The 27,638-nt window shown below is 38.4% G+C and overlaps 3 protein-coding genes across 3 annotated transcripts; all 3 read right to left on the bottom strand.

Annotated features, from left to right (window-relative positions):
• Positions 1-421: 421 nt before the first annotated feature.
• On the bottom strand, positions 422-7,658 carry LOC103338124 (uncharacterized). Its single transcript, XM_008241310.3, has 3 exons — positions 7,030-7,658; positions 6,275-6,485; positions 422-5,418 (listed from the first exon to the last, which is right to left on the bottom strand). The coding sequence occupies exons 1-3, from the start codon at positions 7,186-7,188 to the stop codon at positions 659-661; spliced, it is 5,130 nt and encodes a 1,709-aa protein (XP_008239532.2). The 5' UTR covers positions 7,189-7,658; the 3' UTR covers positions 422-658.
• Positions 7,659-11,030: 3,372 nt separating this feature from the next.
• LOC107881616 (uncharacterized) lies at positions 11,031-17,666 on the bottom strand. The gene is made up of 3 exons (XM_016795815.2): positions 17,372-17,666; positions 16,600-16,810; positions 11,031-16,075 (listed from the first exon to the last, which is right to left on the bottom strand). Exon 3 carries the CDS (start codon positions 15,815-15,817, stop codon positions 11,270-11,272), a length of 4,548 nt encoding a protein of 1,515 aa, XP_016651301.2. The 5' UTR covers positions 15,818-16,075; positions 16,600-16,810; positions 17,372-17,666; the 3' UTR covers positions 11,031-11,269.
• A 3,077-nt stretch (positions 17,667-20,743) lies between these two features.
• LOC103338230 (Protein kinase superfamily protein) lies at positions 20,744-25,504 on the bottom strand. The gene is made up of 7 exons (XM_016795861.2): positions 24,888-25,504; positions 24,524-24,808; positions 23,257-23,574; positions 22,699-22,926; positions 22,261-22,361; positions 22,054-22,177; positions 20,744-21,420 (listed from the first exon to the last, which is right to left on the bottom strand). The coding sequence occupies exons 1-7, from the start codon at positions 25,179-25,181 to the stop codon at positions 21,091-21,093; spliced, it is 1,680 nt and encodes a 559-aa protein (XP_016651347.1). The 5' UTR covers positions 25,182-25,504; the 3' UTR covers positions 20,744-21,090.
• Positions 25,505-27,638: the final 2,134 nt, after the last annotated feature.

Below are 27,638 nucleotides of genomic sequence, written 5' to 3'. Positions count from 1 at the left end.
TGGCGCTGTTGCTGGAGCTCTGCTGGCCTATGGTTTATCCAGAAAGGTTTCAGGTTCAGGTTCAGGTTCAGAATCGCAATTAGAGCAGGAGGAGGAGGAGGAGAAGCCGGGCAGAGGAGATGTCCTAATTTCACGTGCTGGTCTTGACCCCAAAAAAAAGGAGCCAACTATGCTGGCGTGGAAGCCTCCCCCTCCCTCTACCATGAAGTTGAATGTTGATGGGTCTAGAAAGGATTCTAGTGGTGCTATTGCTGCTGGGGGTCTTATTCGAAACTCTGCTGGTGATTGGATAGCAGGTTTCTCTGCCAATTTGGGTCATGGGGATATTGAGTAAGCAATATTCATAATGAAAAATACAAGAAGCCATGAGTGCCACAACACAAGGCCTCTTGTGAAAATAGAATTCAACATATCTAACAGATTATTAGCAAACTAGCAACTGATTTAAATTACAAACCAAGAAACTGTCCGGAATCCATTGACAAAAGCACACAAGTCACACAAATAAAGTTCACAACACATATTGACAGACTGATACTACAAACAAATTACATTGACAGACTTACCTTCCTCTCCAACTCTATATATAAATTTCTAATGCAAAGATAACAAATAAAGAACGTAAACCAAACATTACCACAAATGCTTCATAGCATGCCTAGGTGGAAGAAGGGAAGGCAGAATTGAGAAACTCTTCATCCTCGATGAAAATTCGCAAATTCTTAGACTTCATCAAAAAATCAACTGCTTCCTCATTAAATTCTAGCACAAAGGCCAACTTGATCAGCTCAGAAAGTGCAGGGATATGATCAGTGTGCTCCCACAAGACACCATCAGATATTACTTGAGAGAAATATGTGGCAAACTCAATGATGCTTTTCTGTCCTCCAGACCTGTCAATTTTCTGAGTGAAAAATTTCGACATCTCTGTGTCCCATCTTATCTTGCTGCTTGCTCTCACATTTAAAATCTCCCCAGAAGACAATGGTAAGTTATATCTTACAGTGATCGGTTCAGTTGTCTCTACAACAGTGATATTGAGAAGACCTTGGACTGCTTTTAGCCTCGTCCCTACTTCCATTTCAATGGGACCGCAAGCTAGAAAACCAAGAATCACCCGGAGTAGTGCTTTCCCGATCAATTTCTCCATTGGAATTACCTGTTGATCAACAGCATTTTCTAGGGACAGTTCTTCCTTCTGTACAGATTCAGAAATAGCACGAACACCAATTTTCCTATACATTTCAAGCAATGTAGTCCGAGGCAAGTCAGGCAAGCTTCGCTGAGGATACCAAACAAATATGGGGTCAGAAGAAGACTGTTCAAAAAGATCCTTAAGTTGAAGGTCATCTGGAAGGAAAACATCTCGCTTGTTTAACAAAAAGATTTCATCTGAGCCTGAATTAACAGGTGAGACAGGTACTTTCACCAAGGCCTCAGGGAGAGCTTTCTCAGTTTTTGCATTCCAGTTCTTTGAAACATACCGCCAGAACTTGCAACATTGATCCTGCGACAATCCAGTTTCAGAAGTTTCCCACACCTTCCAGAGCTCGCAGTAGTCATCAATTGAAGGACGGGACTTTACCCCATAAGCCCTGGAGAAGAACACGAGTAGGTTATGCTCAAAGTAGTTCTTCAGAACAGTCAACTGCGAACCAAATAGCTCATCCTTGTCATATACAACACAGTCATCTGGATTAACCCGATCTCCATTCTGATCTCCCTTCGGAATCCAGATCCATCTGTCATCCTCACTATCTGGCTCCCACTTAAACTCACTCAAGTATTTATATACTCGAACGAAAGTGGAAGACTCATCATGAAGATAAAGCTGGCTGGCAATCAAAGGACATCCTTCTGCCGCTTCAACAATCACTCCTATTGCAGACAGCTCTTGTCTGTATGTTGCAATTTCACAACTATAAAATTCTGCATCAATGAAAGGCCCATCAGTCTGCTTTACATACTCACCAAACTTGGAATCAAACAACAAGCACTCGGTGGGAATCCTATAACCAGCACCAGTCTTTAACCATGCCTGAGAAACTTCCTTCATGAACGCATCAGGAAAGGAGTAATCTTTCTTCTGCAATAGAATCCTTATGCATTCCAGCAAAGCAAGTGCGTTTCCTCGAGAAATGCAGCTCAGATTCTGGGGAAGCTGAAGACCAAGACCCACAAACTCGACCCCGTCCTTGAATTCCACAACCACCCCCAAGCTCTCCAACTCTTCCTTATATTCATGAATGTTCTTGCCATACCAATTATCAGAGTCGTCAATAAAAGGGAGAAGAGGACATATTGGAGAGACAGAATCCCAATTAGGACTATAGAGAATGCACTGTCTTGGAGATCCATAAACACCAGGGCGAGTACGCAGCCACTTTTCTTCGCGAATGCAACTCTTAAGATCCGCAGGAAATCTAAACTGAGTTCCCTTCAGCTTTCTGCAACAGGACAAAAATGATGAAACATTTTCTTTGGTGATGATGGAAGCCTGCCGGAAATGGCGAGCAAATACTTTTGCAGCCTCTTCAAAATCAACAACTACCCCTATCTTTCTCAACTCGTCTCTGTAGTCAAAGATTATGCTTCCGTAAAAATTATGATCAATCAATGGGAGGCCACTAAAGACCTGAAGAAGGCAACCCCATTCAGGGTGAAACAAGAGACATTCACGTGGAGACTTGTAACCATTATTTGTCCTCAGGCATTTCGGTCCTTTCAATGCTTCGACAATCTTATCAGATGAATTTGAAATACGCATAATTTCCAGCATTAGTGGAACAGCCTCACGTGTCAGAGCAGTTAAGCATGCAGGTGACTTAAGGTGGTCGATGATAAGATGGTAATTTCTTTTGAAGGAGACAACCACACCAAGCAACTCAAGTTCTGTCTTGAAACGGAAGATTTCTTCACCATATAACTCCTGATCAATGAAGGGAATGTCACTTATTTCGGATGCAATTCTCCACTCTTGGTCAAACAAGACAGATCCAACAGGAGACCTATAACCATGAGATTTTGTTTTAAGCCATTGTCCTTTTCTGATACTGCGGATGAAATCGTCTGGGGGAAGACATTTGTCCCTCAAGAGCTTGATAAATTGTAGTATTGAAAGTACGTTGCCTCTAGTTGAAGTGGACGACGCTGCCAGAGACATAAGATGCTTCCCAATAAACTCACATGCTTCTCCAAATTCAAACATCACTCCAATTGTTTTCAGCTCTTCCTTGTAACCATCAATTCTCTCACCATAATAACTCTGGTCAACCAACGGGATATCAACAAAAGCGGATCCGTTCTGCAAAATGTTTCCCCATGATGGTGTAAGTACAAATGACTGCGAAGGTGGCCTGGACGCAGAAAAACCATTCAAAGTAACTTTCAACCAGCTACCTTCCTTTATACATTTCAAGAACTTCTCCGGGATGTAAGCCCTTTGATATCTCAGGTGACGAATCCATTCCAAAAGCAAGAATGCATTTTTCTTAGTAAGTGTTGCAGATACAGTTGGAATACAGGCATTGGGAGCAGAAATATAAGGGACATCCGAAGCTCCAGTATGAAGTTTGATGAACTCAAGGAGCTGCTCCGATTCAGTAACTGTACCTGCAAAGCAGCCTGGATTCATGTAATCTTCTCCTAACTCAACATAGCCTTCTTCTGTCCATAGATTTGAATCAGTCAACCCAGCCCACTTGCTTTCGTTGGCAGGGACAATAACCCCCGTCCTTTGTCTGATGACATACCCGTAGTTATTCACGAGTGGCATCTTACCACATAAATCAACAACTTCACGATAAGAGATATATCTCTTGCAGAATGAATGATACAAAAAGTGAGCATATGCAACAGCAGGTTTCCGTTCATTACCAAGAGAATTATAGAGGCAAACTGCATATTCGCGTACATTTAAAGTATCAACCTTCATTTCTTCCGCAAGCCATTTCACCAACTTGTCCTTGTTAGGACATGACTGGATAGCTTCCTGGGTTCTTTTTGGCATAAAAAGAAGACTTGCCACAGATATAAATTCACGGTTCCAGTCAATCAGCCATGAAACATCCCAAGATTGACGGGATAGGCGAACCTTCTTTTCACCAGTCCGCATTGAGCTCAAGCTGCACAAAGAAGCACGCTCATAAAGATCCACAAATTTTATCAGTGGTATGTACTTGATGTTGGTGCAATGAAATTTGGGCCACCAATTATCAGCAATAAACAGTAGAAGTTCCAAGTAGACATCTTCTGGAACCCCAACTACCAGATTGGAACTCTGAATGCATTTAGCATACCATTCATCATCCACTGGTTCAACTCCAAGGAAACTCAGAATGTGATCATACTCCTCTTGGTCAAATGAATGACACAAAACATATTTTCCATGGGAAGAGAGATTCGGCAAGCTTACCCCTACTTCCCTTGCCTTTCTCAAAACATTCCAAAAAGCAGGCAATAACCTACCCACTTCACGAGGTTTATGGAAGAACTTCTGCTTCTTGTGCGGCTCACATGGTACAATATCTTCCTCCACCAGCTGTGCTTTGATCGACTCCCTCACAACATTCAATTCATAATAGTGAGAGCTCTGGACAGGTAAGAACCTGAAAAAGGGAGGCAAACTAGATACTGGCCCATCTTCTACAGTTCTCACGAGCGAGAGAAATGCATTAATAAATGCAGAGGGCACACAGTTCAGAATTCCTTGATTCCACTTCTTACCCAATAGAATATTTTCTCTTGATGATGCTAAAAGAAAATCTGCCTGAATTATGAAAGGCAAATTTGTAATCATTTCGGTGGGAAGGAAAGCATAGATCCCAGGTGAGCTTGTTCCTCTATTAAGGCGTTCTCCATATGGAAATGCTAGCGTGATCACCCACTCATCTACCTCCATTCTCTTCTCATCTCTGCAGTCTTGCTTCACAGGAAACTTCTGCTTCCACATATAATAGCTGCATTCAGTTTCCAACTCATTACCATTTTCTTCTGCAGAGAGATGGAGCGTGTAGGAATCAGCATCAATGTTCTTCCGCGTCTCAAAATCAATCTCACTTGATATTGCTATCGCGGTTACAGTGTTGAGCTTTGGATCCTCATTAACTTCCCTAACCGAGAGCCGCTTAACCTTTGCAAGGAATAAGAGAACTTCAGGGTGCATTTTAGAGAGCTGCTGCTTCACAGGTTTGACCTTGTCAGGCTTTAGAGGTAAGATCAGTGTTGTAGTTGGAAGGGCAGAACCAGAACCATATATCTGTCTTATGTCAGACGGAGTTGGGTTTTCCTCAACCCATTCAGGAACAATGTACCCAAGATTGCAATGCATACAAGGCTCTTCACTGAACCTTATCTGATAACCATTACTAAAAATGTAAGGCTGAGCTGTGATCAGAAACACGCTCTTGAAGCCAATTCCTGTAGATTAACCACAGATTTGACTGAATTATCACAACAATGAAACATACTAAAAAAGATATGGAAAACACATCTAGGCACATCAGCAAGCATTCAATAGCTCATTTGTGGAGTAATAAGAGTCATCATGCATGTGAACATGGGCATGCTATCTAAGCAACATTGCATGGCTTCCATAAAATTCATCTGGCAAGCTTTAGAAAAAGCCAATGATAAAAGATAACAGCTAGAGGTCACCGGACATAATTTTAGTTTGCAATTTGGGCCAACCATATTCAAACTTTACTCCCTTTTAACTCATCATTGCTTCACACAGAACCTGTATATCTTTCACTTAAGAATAAATATTGACCTTTTAAATGGAAAACTGTCTTAAGCTCTTAATTAAAAGATCCAGACAATTATGGGTATTTCATAAAAAAAATGCACTTGTGAGTTGAGTTTAACAGATTTCTTAACCAAATTATTTGTATCTCAAGTCATGGGAAATGTAAACCAATGGATTTAGTGTCTAATCTCTATATCATGTCAAGATTGGTAAGTAGAATATAAGTTTTCCTTCTGACCAATATTCTTGGAGAAGCTATATAAATAAACTTATTCCTGTTTCAGGGGAATTAAAATAAAGCTTAACCAAGCATGTTGAGAAGGTAGATATTGAGTAAAGTCACCAACTTTTGTGAAGCTGCATACATTTTTGGAAGGCCTAAAAGCTAAAAAATTGAACACTGACATTACTCTGCTCACGTCGTGGTCTAAGTATTGATACACTATGTCACAAGGCTAATGTTCTAACTAAAGCAGAGATAGATAAAAAAGTAGAGTTCATGGAAGTCATGTACTGATGTATACGTACCTTTTTCCCCAATATAGCCGCGCTTCCTGTTGCCTTTCTTGGTGGACCGTCCAATACTGCAAATAGACTCTATGTTTTTAGGAGAAAATCCCTTCTCATTATTGAAAACGAGCAATGTGGCAGGAGCCCCTGTGCCGGTTATATCCCGGGATGTTATGACAAACTCCAGTGATGGATCAACCCCCTCTGAGTACTCATTATCTTCTGCATTCTGTAAAGTTAACCATTATTTGTTATTTGAATCAACTTAAATTAACCATATAAGAGACAAAACTAAGATCAAAGTTGCTCATGTTGGCAAGTTCAACTGTATCCACTTGCTTTTTAATCAAGGATATCACCCAAGGATATGGATTAAGGTTCACAGACAAATACTATCACATAACTCTACTAACAATCATCAATCAAAACATTGTAGCATCTTAATCAATGTAAGCTTTGACAGTTCATCTTTACTAAATGTATTAAACAAAGTTAAAAGTTAAAAATCCTTTAAATACATTCTCCAGCACACATGCATACGCATACAAGCACACATATATCCCTTCATTTCTCTTCAAAAAGCATTTAATTTTCAAGTGGAGAAGATGATGGCCAATTAATAAAACAGAAATCATTGAACTCAGAGTTCCATAACCTTTTTATGTACTGAAATTTAACGCCAAACAAAACCCATCATGGATATGCTTTTCAGTATAACGTTTATATTATGTATATATATATATATATATGTATGTAAGCAAGTGAATGTAAACCTGGATGAGTTCCATGAGAAAGTGGACATCTTTAGCATAGAGCTCAGCAGAGAGATTCTTGACGGCCTGGTGAAGATCTTCAGTTAAAGGGTTGAGTTCACCTCCAATGGAGAACTTTGTCATGCGTATTTCTTCTATGTGCTCTCTCCGTGTTGCCATTTCCCTACGGTCGCGAACAAAAACACAAAGGCACAGCCTTTACCAGAGAGTAGACAGAAGGAGCAACCAGAGAGTGCAAGCAGAGGGTAGAGAGAGAGAGAGAGAGAGAGAGAGAGAGAGCAAGCAGAGAGTAGAGAGAGAGAGCAAGAAGAGAGTAGACACAGAGAGTAAACAGAGTAGGAATGAGCGTAGGACACTAAAAAAAACTTATTTGTTCACTTATAACTCACTGTCTTTCCATTTTCCCAATAAGCTGGCGTTTGGGAGTGCTGCGCTTTAAAAATAAGCAGCTTATTATAAATAAAAAAAATTGGAAACTAATGTGATGTTTATTTCTAAAAGGATATAATTTTAGACTAGTAAAAAAAAATATTTATTGAATTTGACAAAACAAAAACAAAAATCTATTGAATGAAAGCTTAAACCGACATAGTTGTGGACAAACATTAATCCAACCTCTACATTTAGCTATCCAATCAACTTCCGAACATTATATTAATTTGACGAGATATTATTGAGTCCAAAGTATGAATCTCCCTCTCTCATTGATTTAAAAAATACATTTAATTTAAGTATTACATTAAAATAAAATTATTGAAAGGAATGTACCCTTTACTTATACACTTTTTAATTTTTAAATTGCTTTAACTTTTAATTGATGAATTTTGATCTATATGATATACGTTCTTTTAAAATATAAGAAACTTTGATATAACATTACTTAATTATTAAAATATATACATATATTTACTAATGTAAACAAATAAAACTTGTTGAGGAAGGAGGTCAATGATTCAATGCAGAGAGAGGGAAAGGTAACCTTGTCAAGGAAGGAGGAAAAAGTGAAAAGAAGAAAACAAAACAAACATTATTGATATGAAAAGTTAACTTATCGAGGAAGTAGTATCAAGAAAGTGGAAATTGATAGAGAACAAGAAAGTGAAAGGAAACATGTGGTGGTAATAATACTAGTGGGATTTGTACGAAAAGGCGAGACTTTGCATGACCTTTGGACGCTGATTCGACCACTGCGAGTCAGCCAGTCTTCTTTTTTTTCTTTTTTTCCTGTTTTTAGTACAAGATATGGGGGGAACCAGTGGGTAGGAGGCAAAGCTCAACCACTGAGATACGTCGATCACTACATTAATTTATGGGGAAGGGGGAAGGGGGAGGGGCTGAAGAGCTCAATCACACTTCATGGTTTCGAACTGTAGAAGATTGGCTCACCATTGATGTGGGGAAGTAAAGGAAGCAGCAATCCAGATTTTGCGGATGGGTCCTACTTGCTGTGTGTTTTTAGCCTATTTCCTTTAGGGTTTTGTTTCCTACTTCTAGTCTTGTAACTCAAGTCCTATAAGCTATAAATAGAACTTTTGCATCTCAGAGAGCGCAATAATCTAGAATACAAGAGGGCATAGGGGCTAAAGGGGTTTTTTCTTTTTTTTGTAAACTTTGTTCATATTCTTCTAATAAAATTTCTCAAGGGATGCACGTTGTCAAACCTCTATAAATTCTTATGTTCTAGGTTGATTTGTTTGTTTTTATAGTGTCTAATTTTTCAGTTTTGTAGAAAGAGAATTTTAGTAATCAAAATAGTTTTCATTATGATTCTTGGTAATCAGTAAACAATTTAATGGGAATGTCTTGGAGTGACTCGGATTCATGTTAACTCGGCTCCATGATCACTCTTATTCATGTTCACTCCGATTACGAATTAGTAAACATGCAATATTAGTTTTTACTAGTAAATGTGTCCGCACGATACTGCAAGTTTTAAAACTGTCTGACATGTGTACAAAGTTGTGAAAACATGTAGTAAGTTTAAGTTGCAAAATAAATACTAATAAAATGTTTTATATGTTGCTTGTCATCTTAAAATATTGGACATATTTTATTAAACCAAGCAGCAATCAAAATATTAACAATTTGAGCTGCTTTTTTTTCAAAAGAATTTGTACGTGTCTTTACATATATGCTACTGGTGTGGGAATGAGATTTTTCTGCCTTGATGTTTGTTGAAAGGGGATCTATCTTTTGTTAGCTCTACTGTAGAAGTGGTTTATGGTCTTTCTTGTCTTTTGCAGGGATTTTAACTATGTTAGTACAAATTTGGAAAATAGCAAATGTTAGTGAAGATAAACGGAAAAATTAATTAGCCAAATCAGCCGAGCAACCAAAAACAACGCTATGAAGTTAATTAGGCACGCTACTAGGCATAGCATAGAGCAAGTGATGATGTTTTCAGTAAAGTAATAATAAAGAATGATATGCTCATCAATGCTAACATAGTAATATATAAATCAGCCACTAAAATTTAGTATAAACAGTGGGGAGAGTTAGCATCCAAAGAGAGGGGCAAGAAGGGAACATAAGGAAAAATTTAGTAAAGGACAGGGGCAAAAAGGGAAGAGCAGAAAAGGTTTAGTGGAGGGTCAGAAATTCACTGTGCTGAAGAGAAAACAGAACTGAAAACAACGGTAAAAGGAGGGGCATTTCTGTCATTACACTGCGCTTAAGAACAGTGTTTAGATAGATTGCAGGACATTTTGGAAAAAGCATAAAGAGAAAAATTTTAAAAGAAGCCAAAATAAAATGCTTATTTATTTTAGATTGAATCCAATACGTTTATGTCTAAAACCTAAAAAACCTTAGATTGCCGTTTAGTATATAAATATATAATTTCTTTTGATTTGATATAAATTAGGGTATAATTGGAAGTTGAAAGAGGAAAGGTAATGTTTCTTAGCCAAGGAAGAAAAGTGAAGAGAAACACCGAAAGCAAAAGAAGAAAAACAAACAAACATTATCAAAATGAAAGGTAAAGCTTCTCATGGAAGTAGCGTGGCGAATGTGAAGGAACCATGTAGTGGCGAATCTTGATGGGATTTGTACGAAAAGCAAGACTTTGCCTGAGCTGCTTTCCATTCTTTATATCTATAGCCACGCATCGTCCCCAAACGAAGTTACAAAATCACCTAGTTTGAAATTTGAAGTAAAAAAATGGGAGCTAATGAAAGCAGGGAAGGCTCCAAGACTCGTCCCCAAACGAAGTTACAAAATCACCTAGTTTGAAATTTGAAGTAAAAAAATGGGAGCTAATGAAAGCAGGGAAGGCTCTTGGAGCATCAAGGACGTGCCCAATGGTGTAATTGCAGCTGCCGCTGTTGCAGGAATGGCTCTGCTGGCCTATGGTTTATATGGACGTGTTTCAGCTTCAGAGCAGAGGAGGAAGACGATGAAAGCTCCGGGCAGAGGTGACCAAATCTCAAGGGATGATTTTCAGGCTAACCCAAAAGCTTATTTCAGAGACCTCCGCCGCAAATAGAGAGCCAGTCCCACTGGGATGGATAGACATGGGAGGATATTGGAGCACTTGCAACTGAGAGTCACTGCCCTTATTATATGAATAAATACTCTTGTAGCAGTCTCTGTTCTATTATTCTATCTATTTCTATTATGCATAATATGTCCTTGTTGGATTGAGTTCTGAGTTCATGGACGAAAATTGTTGATTAATTAAAAAAAAAAGACAACAGTCGAGTTTGGCTCATCGAATCAACCTAAAATTACTCTGCTTCAAGTATGATTTTGGATTAAAATTCGGATCAAGTATGGATTAAACTTTTGATCAAGTGAGAGAGGGAGGATTCGAAAATGCGACATATTCTATCGTTAGGAAGAGAAATATAACCACATTCACACCCAAAGCTAGTTAAGCATATGAGTCACTCTTCTTGATTGAATGACTAAGAATCCTTCCACTCTCCAAAACGAGGATCATTATGAGTATGCAATATTCATAATGAATGCAACAAGCCATGATGTGCCACAACAAAGGCCTCTTGTGAAAATATAATTCAACATATCTGACATATTATTAGCAATCTGGCAGAATCATAAGACAATCCCATTAACAAAAGCACACAAATAAAGTTCACAACACATATTGACAGACTGATACTACAAACAAATTACATTGACAGACTTACCTTCCTCTCCACCTCTATATATAAATTTCTAATGCAAAGATAACAAATAAAGAACGTAAACCAAACATTACCGCAAATGTTTCATACCATGCCTAGGTGGAAGAAGGGAAGGTAGAATTGAGAAACTCTTCATCCTCAATGAAGATTTGCAAATTCTTGGACTTCATCAAAAAATCAACTGCTTCCTCATTGAATTCTAGCACAAAGGCCAACTTGATCAGCTCAGAAAGTGCAGGGATATGATCAGTGTGCTCCCACAAGACACCATCAGATATTACTTGAGAGAAATATGTGGCAAACTCAACGATACTTTTATGTCCCCCAGACCTGTCAATTTTCTGAGTGAAAAATTTGGACATCTCTCTGTCCCATCTTATCTTGCGGCTTGCTCTGACATTCAAAATCTCCCCAGAAGACAATGGTAAGTTATAGTTTACAGTGATCGGTTCAGTTGTCTCTACAACAGTGAGACTGAGAAGACCTTGGACAGCTTTTCGCCTCGTCCCTGCTTCCATTTCAATGGGAGGGCAAGCTAGAAAACCAAGAATCAGCTTGAGCAGCTCTTTCCCGATCAATTTCTCCGTTGGAATTACCTGTTGATCAACAGCATTTTCTAGGGACAGTTCTTCCTTCTGTACAGATTCAGAAATAGCTCGAACACCAATTTTCCTATACATTTCAAGCAATGTAGTCCGAGGCAACTCAGGCAAGCTTGGCTGAGGGTACCAAACAAATAAGGGGTGAGTAGAAGATTTTTCAAAAAGATCCTTAAGTTGAAGGTCATCAGGAAGGAAAACGTCGCACTTGTTTAACAACAAGATTTCATCTGAGCCTGAAGTAACAGGTACTTTCACCAAGGCCTCAGAAAGAGCTTTCTCTGTTTTTGATTTATTTTCAGGTACTTTGACTGAGACCTCAGGAAGTGCTTTCTCTGTTTTTAAATTCCGGTTCTTTGAAACAACATTTCCCCAGAACTTGCAACATTGATCATGAGACAATCCAGTTTCAGAACTTTCCCACACCTTCCAGAGCTTGCAGTAGTCATCAGTTGATGGACCGGACTTTACCTTGTAAGCACTGGAGAAGAACCCGAGTAGGTTATGCTCAAAGTATTTCTCCAGAACAGTCATCTGCAAGCCAAACAGCTCATCCTTGTCATACAAAACACACTCTTCTGGATTAACCCACTGTCCATTCTGATTTCCCATTGGAATCCAGATACTTTTGTCAGCCGTGCTATTCGGCTTCCACTTAAACTCACTCAAGTAACTGTATACTCGAACAAAAGTGGACAATTCATCATGAAGAGCAAGCTGGCTGGCAATCAAGGGACATCCTTTGTCCACTTCAACAATCACCTTTATTGCAGAGAGCTCTTCTCTGTATTTTGTAATTTCAGAACCATAAAATTCTTCATCAATGAAAGAGCCATCAGTCTGCGTTAGATACTCGCCAAACTTGGAATCAAACAACAAGCACCTGCTCGGAGGCCTGTAACCATCATGAGTCTTCAGCCATGCCTGAGAAACTTGCTGGGGGAACACATCAGGAAAGGAGTTATCTTTCTCCGCCAATAAAATATGTATGCAGTCCAGCAAAGCAAGTGCATTTTCTGGAGAAATGCTCCTCGGATTCTTGGGAAGATATAGATAAGAAGGCACAAACTTGACCCCATCCTTGAATTCCACAACGACCCCCAAGCTCTTCAGCTCTTGCTTATATTCATGAATGTTCTTGCCATAACAAGTGTCAGAATCGTCAATAAAAGGGAGACGGCATATGGGAGAGAGAGATTCCCAGTCAGAACAAAACAGAATGCACTCTCTTGGAGATCTATAATCACCAAGGCGAGTACGCAGCCACTTTTCTTTGCAAATGCAGCTTTTAAGATCTGCAGGAAATTTAAAAGGAGTTCGCTCCAGCTTTCTGTAACAGGACAGTAATGATTCTACATTTTCTTTGGTGATGGAAGCCTGCCGGAAATGGTGAGCAAATACTTTTGCAGCCTCTTCAAAATCAACGACCACCCCTATCCTTCTCAACTCATCACTGAAGGAAAAGATTATGTCTCCATACAAATTATGATCAATCAATGGGACACCACTAAAGACCTGAAGAAGGCAACCCCATTCGGGGTGAAACAAGAGACATTCACTTGGAGACTTGTAACCATTATTTGTCTTCAGGCATTTATTTCCTCTCAGTGCTTCGACAATCTTATTGGATGAATTTGAAATGTGCATAATTTGCAGCATTAGTAGAACAGCCTCAGGTGCCAGAGAAGTTAAGCATGACGGTGACTTTAGGTGGTCCACAACAAGCTGGTAATATTTGTTGAACGAGACAACCACACCAAGCAACTCAAGTTCTGTTTTGAAATCAAGGATTTCTTCACCGTATACCTCCTGATCAATGAAGGGAATGTCACTAATTTTGGATGCAATTATCCACTCTTGGTCAAACAAGACAGATCCATCAGGAGACCTGTAACCATGAGATTTTGTTTTAAGCCATTGTCCTTTTCTGATACTGCGGATGAAATCGTCTGGGGGAAGACATTTGTCCCTCAAGAGCTTGATAAAATGTAGTATCGAAAGTACGTTGCCTCTAGTTAAAGTGGACGAAGCTGCCAGAGACATAAGATGCTTCCCAATAAATTCACATGCTTCTCCAAATTCAAACATCACTCCAATTGTTTTCAGCTCCTCCTTGTAACCATCAATTCTCTCACCATAATAATTCTTATCAACCAATGGGATATCAACAAAAATGGATCCATTCTGCAAAATGTTTCCCCATGATGGGGCAAGTACAAATGACTCCGAAGGTGGCCTGGACACAGAAAATCCCTTCAAAGTAACTTTCAACCAACTACCTTCCTTTATACATTTCAAGAACTTCTCCGGGATGTGAACCCTTTGATATCTCAGATGGCGAATCCAGTCCAAAAGCAAGAATACCTTTTGTATACTAAGTGTTGCAGATACAGCTGGAAGACAGGCATTGGGAGCAGAAATATAAGGGACATCCGAAGCTCCAGCATGATCTTTGAGGAACTCAAGGAGCTGCTTCTGTTCTGTAATTTGACCTGCAAAGCGGCCTGGATTCATGTAATCTTCTCCTAACTGAACAAAGCCGTCTTCTTTCCACAGATTCGAATCAGTAAACCCCGCCCATTTGCTTTCGTTGGCAGGGACAATAACTCCTCTCCTTTGTCTGATGACGTCCCCATAGTTATCCACGAGTGGCATCTTACCACATAAATCAACAATTTCAAGATCAGAGATATAGCTCTTGCAGACTGAATGATACAAAAAGTGGGCATATGCAATAGCAGGTTTCCGTTCAATACCATGAGACTTATAGAGGCAAACTGCATATTCATGTACATTTACAGCTGCAACCTTCATTTCTTCCGCAAGCCATTTCACCAACTTGTCCTTGTTAGAACATGACTGGATAGCTTCCTGGGTTCCTTTCGGCATAAAAAGAAGACTTGCCGCAGATATAAATTCCCTGTTCCAGTCAATCAGCCATGAGACATGACAAGAATGACGGGATAGGCAAACATTCTTTTTACCAGTCTGCATTGAGCTCAAGCTGCACAAAGATACATCCTCATCAAGATCCACATATTTTATCAGTGGTATGTTCTTGATGTTGGTGCAGAGAAATTTGGGCCACCAATTATCAGCAATAAACAGTAGAAGTTCCAAGTACACATCTTCTGACACTCCAACTACCAGATTGGAACTCTGAATGCATTTAGCATACCATTCATCATCCACTGGTTCAACTCCAAGGAAACTCAGAATGTGATCATACTCCTCTTGGTCAAATGAATGACACAAAACATATTTTCCATGGGAAGAGAGATTCGGCAAGCTTGCCCCTACTTCCCTTGCCTTTCTCAAAATATTCCAAAAAGCAGGCAATAACCTACCCACTTCACGAGGTTTATGGAAGAACTTCTGCTCCTTGTGCGGCTCACATGGTACAATATCTTCCTCCACCAGCTGTGCTTTGATCGACTCCCTCACAACATTCAATTCATAATAGTGAGAGCTCTGGACAGGTAAGAACCTGAAAAAGGGAGGCAAACTAGATACTGGCGCATCTTCTACAGTTCTCACAAGCGAGAGAAATGCATTAATAAATGCAGAGGGCACACAGTTCAGAATTCCTTGATTCCACTTCTTACCCAATAGAATATTTTCTCTTGATGATGCTAAAAGAAAATCTGCCTGAATTATGAAAGGCAAATTTGTAATCATTTCGGTGGGAAGGAAAGCATAGATCCCAGGTGAGCTTGTTCCTCTATTAAGGCGTTCTCCATATGGAAATGCTAGCGTGATCACCCACTCATCTACCTCCATTCTCTTCTCATCTCTGCAGTCTTGCTTCACAGGAAACTTCTGCTTCCACATATAATAGATGCATTCAGTTTCCTGCTCATTACCATTTTCTTCTGCAGAGAGATGGAGCGTGTAGGAATCAGCATCAATGTTCTTCCGCGTCTCAAAATCAGTCTTACTTGATATTGATATCGCGGTTACAGTGTTGAGCCTTGGATCCTCATTATCTTCCCTAACCGAGAGCCGCTTAATCTTTGCAAGAAACAAGAGAACTTCAGGATGCATTTTAGAGAGCTGCTGCTTCACAGGTTTGACCTTGTCAGGCTTTAGAGGCAAGATCAGTGTTGTGGTTGGAAGGGCAGAACCAGAACCATATATCTGTCTGTTATGTCAGATACGGAGTCGGGCTTTCCTCAACCCATTCTGGAACTATGTACCCAAGATCGCAATGCATACAAGGCTCTTCATTGAACCTTATTTGATAACCATTACTAAAAATGTAAGGCTGAGCTGTGATCAGAAACACGCTCTTGAAACCAATTCCTGTAGATAAAAGATTCAAATTTTACTCCCTTATAACTCACATCATTGCTTCAAATAGAACACCTATATATCTTTCACCTAGGAATAATAGTTGACCTTTTAAATGGAAAACTGTCTTAACCCTCTTAATTAAAAGATCCAGACAATTATGGGTATTTGATAATCATATGCACTTGTGAGGTGAGTTCAACAGATTTCTTAATCTACTAAAATCACCAAATTATTGTGTATTTCTCCAGTCATGGGAAATGTAAACCAATGGATTTATTGTCTGATCTCTATGTCAAGATTGGTAGGTAATACAAGCTTTCCCTATGACCAATATTCTTGGAGAAGCTATATAACATATGCCTGTTTCTGGAGTCAAAATAAAGCTTAACCAAGCATGTTGAGAAGGTAGATTTTGAGTAAAGTCACCAAATTCTGTGAAGCTCCATACATTTTTGGAAGGCCTAAAGCTAAAAAAATCAGCAGTGACATTAACTATTGACACACTAGATCACAAGGTACTGATGTACACATACCTTTCTCCCCAATATAGCCCTGATTCCGGTTGCCTTTCTTTGTCGACCGTCCAATACCGCAAATAGACTCTATGTTTGTAGGAGAAAATCCCTTCTCATTATTGAAAACAAGCAATGTGGCAGGAGCCCCTGTGCCGGTTATATCCCGGGACGTTATGACAAACTCAAGTGATGGATTAACCCCCTCTAAGTACTGATTATCTTCTGCATTCTGTAAAGTAAATTTAACCATTATTGTTGTTTGAATTAACTTGAATTAACCTTATAAGAAACGAAACTACGACTGGCAACTGTATATAGTTGCTTTTAATCAAGGATATCACCCAATGATATGGATTAAGATTCACATACAAATACAGTACTATCACATAACTCTAGTAACTTGAATCAATCAAAACATTGAGAAATTTAATACCATCTTAATCTATGTAACCTTTTAAAAGTTCAACTTTACCAAATTAAAAGCTTAAAATTAACCCTTCAAATATGTTCTCCAGCACACTAATACCTACATGCATGCGCATACAAACACACATATATTCCTTAATTTCTCTTCAAAAAGCATTTAGTTTTCAAGTGAAGAAGGGGATGACCAAGTAATGAAACAGAAATCATGGAGATCTGAGTTCCATAACCTTGTTATGTACTGAACTTCAACACCAAACAAAACCCATCACGGGGATTTAGTATTTTTTCAGTGAAAGGTCTATACATGCATACATCCGCACATATATATATATATATATATGTATGTAGGAATGTGAATGCAAACCTGGATGAGTTCCATGAGAAAGTGGACATCTTTAGAATAGAGCTCAGCAGAGAGATGCTCGACAGCTTGGTGAAGATCTCCAGATAAAGGGTTGAGTTCCCCTCCAATGGAGAACTTTTTCATGCGTATTTGTTCTATGTGCTCTCTCGGTGTCGCCATTTTCCGTACGGTCACAAACCCAAAGGCACAACCTTTACAGAGAAACAGAGAGCAAGCAGAGAGAGAATAAACAGAGAGAGTAAACAGAGAGTCAGAAATGAGGGAGGGAAATGAACACAAACTAAAATGACAAATGACACTAAACTAAGGTTACATGTTATGAAAATATGAAGAGATAGTGGTGAGGAAAATGTGGAGGAGGCTTTCTTTTTTGCTTTAAATTCTATTTAATTACTATTATAAGTCTATTGTATTAGTTTTTATTTCTTTTTTATTGGAAGTTCGTTAAAAATGTTCTCTTAAATAGTAGTATGATAAATAAGATAAATTATATTTTATTTACCAATATAATAAACAAATAGGCTCGTTTGAGAGTATTTTGAATAACCCAATAATCATTTCTACGAAGAATCACTTTTAAGTGATTTTAAATAATTTTATGAAAAAGCCCTAAGCCGTGTTGAGGAAGTAAATGACAATGCAAACAGTACAGAGGAGGAACTATTCAGGAATAAAAAAAAGTGAAAAGACAAAAGAAAACAAAGCCAAACATTATTGAAATGAAAAGTAAGTAGTGTATAGATAGAGAGAGAGTGAGTGACAAGGAAAAACATGTACGAAAAGCAACACTGTTAGTGGGATTTGTACGAAAAGCAAGACTTTGGATGAGCTTTGGACGCTGATTCGACCATCTGAGTCTTTGTTTTGAATCTTTTTAAGTCTTTAAGAATCTAATAACAAACACCTTTCGTCAGCCAAACGACAAAATGGAAAGACTTTGGCTCCAAGTCTCTTCTCACGTACGCAGTCTACTTCAAACTAGTTTCAACCAAATATAAAAGCATATGCAACCAAGTATGCATAAAAACGCAGGGATAACTGAATGGAAGGCTTACTTTTCTCCTCTCTTCTTAGACAGTCTCCTCTACTAGTTTCCGAAGAAGCGTGGGTAATTTTCGTCCTTACAATTTTATGTTACTGTTTTTTTGCATTTTTCAGCCCAACTACCCAATTAAAAACAATAACACGAGTAACAATATTATTGGTGATAAATATGACACAAGTCAGGACTTACCCAAGTGCGTGGATGATCATGTGACTTGTGAAGGCAATATTGTTCATTTACTTATTAGTCAATGATCATTTAGTTTCGTGGCTTATAATTTTTTAACACGAGCAATAGTCTAAACTACAGTATATAAGGAGGGGATTCTTGTAAGACATTTACTTGTCTTAAATCACCTCATATGGTCTTCTAATAACATGAGCTTCTTGTGATTAAGTGTGGTGAATTATATTATTACTTGACAAAGAGTAATGGTTTGCTTGATTCACATGAGCTTCTAGAACATAATAAATCCAACTTGTTAAATTTATGCCTTAACCAGAATAGATTGTAGAATTGGGTATATGATAGAAAAGAATCTTACACTTAAGGAAAATTATGGTCTAAGTGCCTAAAAAGAATTTAGATACGGGAATTATAGTGTAATCCTGGGAGCAAATTTGTATTCTAGAGGACTAAATTCTCAAATTCCCGTAGCAAATTTGCCCAACATATAGTGCTTTGTACTTATGTTTTCTTTATTGAAGTACATCATGATTGCATAACCGACACTTGTTGATTAATAAATAAAATATTAACAGTTGGGTTTGGATATTATTGAATCAAATCGAAAATCAGTTTGCTTCGAGTATGATTTTGGATTAGAATTTGGATAAAGTATGGTTTAGATTTGGATTCGAATTAGGATTTTGAAGAATTACTCACCAAAAGGGATTGTCGGCAACGAAACTTAAACCTAAACCTTGATAGTGAAGAGAATGATCCTTATTAATTTAACCAATTCTCGTTAGCCTGCTAAATCCACTTTTGCAAATATATATATCAACGAAATTCACTATCAAATACATAGGAAGGGAGAGTAGGAATATTCAAGGATGTGAAGTTTGTAGGGCCTTTGAAGGGGATGGTGGTGATTCAAAGGAGCGTTGTGCCATTAGGGTTACTAATAACAGAGAACTAGGTTTGCCTTCATTTCCAATCCCTTGTACAATTCTGACTCGGTCAACTTTTACACAATTCCTTGCGCCCTTGCGTTTTGACACACTCCTTCATCTCTCGATCACCTATACAAATTGTAATATAATATCAAACAAAGTGAAAGTAAATTAAATAGCTGTGCTTAAAGTAGGAAAGTAAGGTAAACGCATGACAGAAAACCAAGGAGTAGTATGGGATATGATCTTAACTAACTTTTTTCTTTGAGGGAGGAATAGCTCGAAGGAAAATGTTAGGGAGATCACATTTTATAAAATACCTCTCAATTTTTTTCTGTTTCCTTTAGGCTTAAGTGAGTCAAGATGGAAAACTAAGTACGATTAAATACTAAATAATTGAAAGTTAGCCTTCAATTCCCTTAGAAATGAGAGGGAGAGCTTGACATACGGCCAATTTCAGACAGAGATATCATAATATGAAGTAGATTAAAAACTAATTCTATGGAGCAACAGTTAGGGTGGGTGCGTGCGTACTCATGAGAAAACGATGCTAAAAATGGCGTCGGTGTTCAGGAGAAACGACGGCATTCTATCTAGCATCTGTAGAAAATGCATTCGAATAGAATGTCGTTGATGGCAAAAGCATTGCATGCAATTCAAGAGACGTGGGGATTTTGAAGACATTTTTTTTAAGGTTTTTTAGGTTTTAGACATTAAAAAATTTTCACTTCTGGAAAAAGCCAAAGCTTTTTCAAAAAAGACAAAAAAACCACTCAACTTTCAAATCAAAGACATGCAAATGTATTGGATTCCTTAGGAAATCTAAAAATAAATAAGGGCATTTTTGTCCATTTTTGCTTCTTTTAAAATTTTCTCTCTCCTTTTGCTTTTTCCAAAATGTCCCATTTTTTTATGAGAGAACATGAACCAGCAACAAGAATGACAATAAAGTAAATATTACATCATAATTTGCAGAATAATTTAAGTAAATCAAGTTTGGGTTAACTAACTTTGAATGTTGAGCCAAGCTCCACACAAACACGCAGGCCCAGCTCGTCCAAAATGTCGGACCGAGTTCACCCAACTAAAACCATCCAAATATTAAACCAACCCGACTCATAATCAGTCCTCGCTCACTCTCACTATCAGGTAGTTTTTTCTTTTTTGATACAAGGGATAATGGCAAGGGAGATTCAAACTTAGGACATCGGGTACAAAAATAACTGTTCTTAACAACTTGAGTACCTATATGTAGTAGTCATAAAGAAATTAAGCACTTGGTTTGAAATACTGTACAGCATAAGTGGGACTCGATTTCACTGAATATACCGGTGAGTCCTTTTGGGGTTCCTGTTGTGTAGATTCTACAACGAAACACTTATAAGGGTTAATTACAACAAATGGGGGAACGGTGAACAATGGAGAAAACAAAAAAACTTGCATTCAAAAACCAAGCTAAGCTTGACAGAGAAAACCCTAATTCAAGGGACCAAAAAAGATGATTGACATTAAATGATTCTCTCTCTACCTTCACCTTTCAAAAAACACTCAGAAATCGGTTATTTACCGTTAAATAATAAATTCATCGAGAGCCCTATTGAGGAAGGCTTGAATGCCTGGATCAACTTCCGAGATGGAGCTATGCGGGGGTCGTCTCTATTGGTTTTCCTCCTCCTCGAAGGCCCCCCAATGGCTCCCGTGCTTTTAGCAGATGTAGAAGATTTTGTGTTAAAGATCACTGATCCAAATGAAGCATCAGTTGTTGTGACAAATGATACTGGGCCTTTATGTGATGTATCTTGTGGGTATCCAACAGCTCCATCCTGATGTGGGGGTGGGAATTTCTCACTCTTGCTCTTGGCATTTGCTTGTGTCATCACTCTCCACCTCTGCAAATCAGCAAAGATTTGACTATAAGTTTGCTGAGAACAAGTGTCACTATGGAAACTTAATGAAGCCACAACTGCCACTGTTTACACACTGATTGTCCTTGTGGTGGTTACTCTTCAAAGTATAGCAATATCAAACAGAGGAGAAATTGTAGCTGATATGTGCATATAATGTGGCTCAACTTAAAATTATGTGATGATTTTGATACCGTCAGATCAACCACTTAGTAGTGAAAGAATTTTAACATGCCCAAAAAGATCATTACCATATTCTACTAATCAAGTGGGGTGCATGCTAAGCAAACAAACAAACAAACAAACAAACTTCAAACGTCAGGATCAACTTAGAAGTCAAAACCCAAACCTAAAGGCTAAAATCCAGATTCATGTTAGCATACTATAACGAAAATAAAAAAGAACTATCTGTGACACTGAGAAAGGTAAGATCTGCGATTTCAGAACTTTGAAAGAGCCCACATGACATTCCAGAAATAATAAGGTGGGATTTAGGTCTGGGTTCAGGGTTTTCTAATATAAAGGAGTGGGGTGGGTGAGAATGCATATAAATAAGGGGTGTGTGTGTGTGTGTGTGTGTGTGTGTGAGAGAGAGAGAGAGAGAGAGGCTTCACGTACATCTAAGTTTCCTGGAATCTCTGCATTAGCTTCTGGAGCTGGAATTGCCCGACCGACTCGTTCACGAGCTTTAACTCTTCTGGGACCTTCAGCAGCATTAGGTTTCCCACTTAGACCTCTTTGCCTGAGGACAACAAATATCATCTGTCAAGATATGCCAAAATGAGTCCAGAAAGCATCAAACATGAAGAAAAGTAAATGAGTAACCTTCTAGCTTCTTCATCTCGTAACTTTACATCCATTTCTTTGGTGGGAGGATATTTTGGTAAACTTGATGGCTCACAAGCAAAAGGCTCCGTAGTGAAGAACTGTACCCAGATCACAAAATACCAATTAAACACAACAAAAGAATTTGGCACACCATCATGTCAATTTCTGGTAAAGAACACAGTTGCATTAAGCCCTTGCTAACTCCCAGAGAGTGATATATGTTTCTTTTGACAAGAAATACAACTTTTAAGAAGACTTCTCAGCAGATGGTACATGTCACGGAGCCCTGGAACTAATTAACCATCCTTGCGATTTATTTTGCTTTTCTTTACTTTTTCTTTTGGTGGGAGATCATGTTTTTCTTTTCAAAATATAAAACCCAGCTTCACATTATTGTTTCCTCAGAAAAATTAAAATCAAATAGAGAGCACTTACTTCGCTATTGAGAGCAGTGGTGGCAGTGCCTCGTCCATCAGAATCTACTGATAGAAGAGATTCAATCAAAGGTAGTGAAGAAGCTGGGAAATCCTTGAATGCTTCTGCTACACAACGCTTATATGGCTGCTGTGGCTTAAAAAGTGTTGCATTTGGCAATTTATATTTTTTCCAATATTCCTCAGATGGGGAGCCACATAACTTAAATATCTTGTGCAGTTGCTCAACCTAAACAGGAAAATAATTCAAAAGGTGTTTGTCAAACTGAAAATCATAGATTGAGCAGAAAATAATAGCAATAACATCACTCAAGAAGATTAAGAAACCGGACTTCAAAATGTATACAGAGACAAGAACAACATCTCACAAGAACTGCTGTATTTTACTTGTAGACTCACAAGTAGAAGTGGACCAAATGAAGACACAAAATTGTTTCAAAAGAGTGCAGTAGTAGATCATTATTCAGGAATCGGGAACAATTGAACAACCGGAACAGAACTTTCAAAAACTGAGAACCTAAAGAGAAGGGCAACTATAAAACAAAGCAATTATAAATACCTCTGTCCGTCCTGGCATAATAGGCTTCCCAGAAAGTAACTCTGCCAAAATGCAGCCAGCACTCCAAAGGTCAACACCAACTCCGTAGAAAGTGGCCCCAAGAAGAAGTTCAGGTGGGCGGTACCAGAGAGTGACAACTCGACTAGTCATGTGTTGCTTCTGCTCAGGATCAAAAAATGTAGCCAGTCCAAAATCAGCTATTTTTAAAATGCCTTCATTGTCAATTAACAGATTGGATCCCTTGATATCACGGTGCAAGACACCATGGTTGTGGCAATGCTCAAGCCCAGATAGCAGCTGTTTCATATAGCACTTGACCTGCCACAGAGAATATCTTGAGAAACAAATCAGCCTTTCAATGTCAAAATTCTATGTATGTGCAATGAAGAGCTGGACAAATCAGATTCAAATGGTGCAGGAAGTCACCTACTACAAACCTACCAACAAAGATGCTAGCTTACTTTCTGTAAGATACAATTCTAAGCCCATTCATCAATTTTTTCCAGTGCCCATTTAATCCCATATATTATCTAAGATGGTTATCAATTGTTTTGTAACATAAGTGAAATAGTTAATCTTTTGTGAACAAAATTTTGACATAACCACCGCACAGGTGTCTGTTTAATCTATTTTCCTTTCCTTCAGAAAAAAGGAAATAAATGTAAAAAAGAGCTTGACTAAACCAAGTATTTGAGCAATGTTGATCTCACTCGAGTTTCGAGTTAACTTAAGCTGCAGATAATGGAATTTTAAATTCAACTTCTTTCTTCCCATGTAATCAAAACAATAAAAAGCTAAAGAAATTCCTTTCTTCCCCTCAGCTTCGAAGCAATCCCACCTTTTTATCTACGTTTAATAGAGTGATGTGAGCAAACCGAAATTTTGCTGAATTTACCTACCCCATCATATGACTTGCCCTTTGCATATAAATTAAAAATCTGGAAGCTCAAACTACCAGGTATGGGACCCAATCCAGCCTAGAAAGGAAGGTCCCGGGTAACATCAAAAGCTAAAAACAAGCAAAACAAAAAAGACAACCAGGGCCACATGAATTCAAGAACCAGCGTGGCCAAACAAAGGTGAAGTAGACAACACATCCAAACGCATAAAAACAATCTCTGGAAAGCAGACAGCAAAATCTAGCTCAACCACCATGAACCAAGCAACAATTCATAGAAATCTGACAGTCTACCATTAAACAACAACCCAAATGAAAATTAGCAAGATAAAGCTTCAATCACTGATAGAAACTAAAACCAAAATGTACCTGAGGCTCAGTGAACTTGACCCCCGAGGAAGCGGCAAGGCCAGAGAGATCGTGCTCCATGTACTCGAAAACCAAGTAGAGGCTGCAAGACATTCTTGAAGTGACCAAACCTTCAAGTTTAATAACATTGGGGTGGTCAAGCTTTCTCAGCACATTGATCTCTCTGGCCATGAATTTCACACTCTCTGGCTCCAAATTATCAAACCTAACCTTCTTTAAAGCCACAATTTTCCCAGTAACCAAGTCTCTTGCTTTATATACATTGCTATAAGTCCCTTGCCCAATCTGAACAAAAAATATATATTTTCAAAAAACGAAAAGGAATTAGATAAACCCGAAGAGTTGAAGTCATGATTTTGAGCACCTTAGCGAGCTTCTCAAAAGTGTTGGCGCGACGAGGGGTCCAACCCTGGATCGCGTCACCGGCGACGGCCAAGAGCCACGAAGGCCAACCCTGCTGGTTCGCCGGGAAAGGTTTCCGGCGCTCGATCGCCGGAAAGTCGCCGGTGTGATTCTCCCTTTGCCTTGCTACCGCCTCCTTCCTATCATCCCTGACAGCCTCCACTCCGGAGGGCGCCTCGATACTCCGGCGACGGTGCCCAGCTCCGACGGATCTTCGGCGATCTCCGGCGGCCTCCGTGCCCAAAACGCAGCCCATCGTCTCAGCTCCCCAAAGTCCGGCGACGCATTTGGGAATATGTAAACTACTCAGGCGATGGCAGTCCGGCGTCGTTTAACCGCTGACGGTTAGTTCAAGGCCGTCTAGTGTATTGGATTGTATCTCTGGCTTAGATAAACTCGTCTCGCTTGGCGCCGACGTCGTATCTGGAAATGAAATTGAAACCGCGGCGGGAGGCGGCGGTTTTACAGGTGAGTGGTGTACGGACAATCAAAGAGAAGTAGATAGCGAGAGAGGGCCTAAGTTGGCGCTTTTGATTCAGTTGGGAATCAATTACTGATGAGCTTCAGTGTCATCGCAGTGAGAGAGAGAGAGAGAGTCTTACTTGTCCGATGGTGTAGATATTGCGTCATGGTTTTTGGAGTTAATTACGGAAATGCCACGGTGTTGGGGATCTAATTGTCTGCAAATTTACGATTTTTACCGCGGGCGAGAGAGAGATAGAGATAGAGAGAGAGGCGCAGAGGGAAAGGAGAAACGGAAAGAGAAGATACTGATTGCTGACATGAATGTAAAAATTGGGAGTTGGGATTGGGACCCCAAAAGTCAAACCCAGAGAAGAAAGCTACTTTTTGACACGGCTCTAGGGTCAGGGTCAAGTTCCTTTTTTTTTGTAACAAAAAATTATACCATCTAACATTTTGACTCCTTGTGTACAATAAGAATCATATAGTTTTTAGTCTTCTAGGATTCCCATTAAAATATCTGTGAAATCATAGTTTTTAGAAAAGTGGATGCATGATTTGATTAGACTATTATGATTAAAATTGAGTAATTAACATTTTTATCTTTCGGCCCCTAAATTGTAGTGTGGATAAAGAAAGTACGTACATCGTCCGTTTGACTTCTTATTGATACTTTTTTTTTCTTTTTTGACGATGATGAATGAAAATACAAAATTAAGAAATTATGGTATCGTTTAACCATTTGATCACAATTATTATCATTTCATTTTAATTGACCACATTGTGTACAACAATTTGTGATTTGGTTCACTTCTTAATTAAAGAGTGTCAGATACGATCAATGTCTCTAATTATTAAAGTGCATTGCAAGGTGGTCGAGAAAAAGATGTTATCACTTTTCTTAGTAGACATCCTCATTGTAGGGTATAGATCAACTTATAATTTAACTATTATAAGTGAGTAAAAAAGTATAGCTTCGTTACGTCCGAGTCCCAAATTAGAACTTGTTCAAATCCCCACTACTCCACTGTCATTTGATTTTAAAATGACTACTTTAGACGCTACCCACGAATTAATCCCACTCCAACCTATTGCGTCTTGAACCAAATATACAAATGAGATTTGTTCTTTCGGTTTTGGAGGGCTGAATTATTTGGTCTAGGGTGAAAGGGATAAATAGCAAATGAGATTAAACTCAGTTCTAACTACCCCACCGAACCTATTAAAAAAGGGTATGGTAGGTTAGATTCTTACATTTATTACAGAAAACATAGAGAGGGAGCAAAACTTGCAGTTGAATTCAAGTACAAGGCAATGGTGGCAGGCAACAAAGTTTGTTAGCTTGTGTTGATTGTGGAGAAAGAAATTTCAACACAAGAATTTTATTAATTTTCTCACCAACTTTTGTGATTTAGCTAAATGATCTATCTAATTAACTAATCATGATTAAGCAACACATCAAATGGGTCTTAATATTTTATTAAATAAATAAGTATAAGAGTCAAAGAAAATGAAGGTCAAGTTTATTGTGCCGTGCTTAAATGGAGAATTGACCTGCCATTGACTAGAAGATTCAAAATCTTAGAACATAATAAAATGGCAAACAAAGGACAAAAGTTCTATGCCAAAGGTCTTTCTAGAAACATCAAACATTGCATTCATTGCTCGTTGAATTTAATTTTCCTTGCTGCATTTTTGAGTTAGGTAGAATGGCAAATTAATAAAAATATGTTGGATGGTAAAGTGACCTCATATCAACTTCATGCATCGGTTGAAGCAATGAGTGTGCTCAACAAACCTTGGTTCTTTAAATTTTTAATTTAATTTCTCACACACACCGTTGATGTGTCATGAAGTTCGAACATGAGACTACGATATGCAAATTAGATCATTTTTTACTGAGTTAGACCCCGTTGGCTTCTTAACATATATCTTAAGTGAGACATATCATAAAATCTCGTATTTAAAATATTATCAAACAACTTACCCTTAATTTGTATTTATCTTATATTTTATTGAAATAGATATCTAAACATATATATATATATATATATTAGTTATGGGTATCATTATTGACTTAAGGATCTCAAGAACAAAACAACAAATTATGTAAGGCTCCACTTGTTATAAGTAAAGGTTCAAGTATCACAATTACAATAAGATCGTTCGTAATATATCTTTAGAACATAAATCTCTTCTTTGGGCTAGTGTGGTGACATTTTTAAAACCTTAACATGGGGTCGAATAAAAA

The sequence above is a fragment of the Prunus mume genome, linkage group LG7 (genome assembly GCF_029339155.1).
Source record: "Prunus mume cultivar Tortuosa linkage group LG7, ASM2933915v1, whole genome shotgun sequence".
NCBI classification, from domain to species: Eukaryota; Viridiplantae; Streptophyta; class Magnoliopsida; order Rosales; family Rosaceae; genus Prunus; species Prunus mume.
This window is presented reverse-complemented; position numbering and strand designations above follow the sequence as displayed.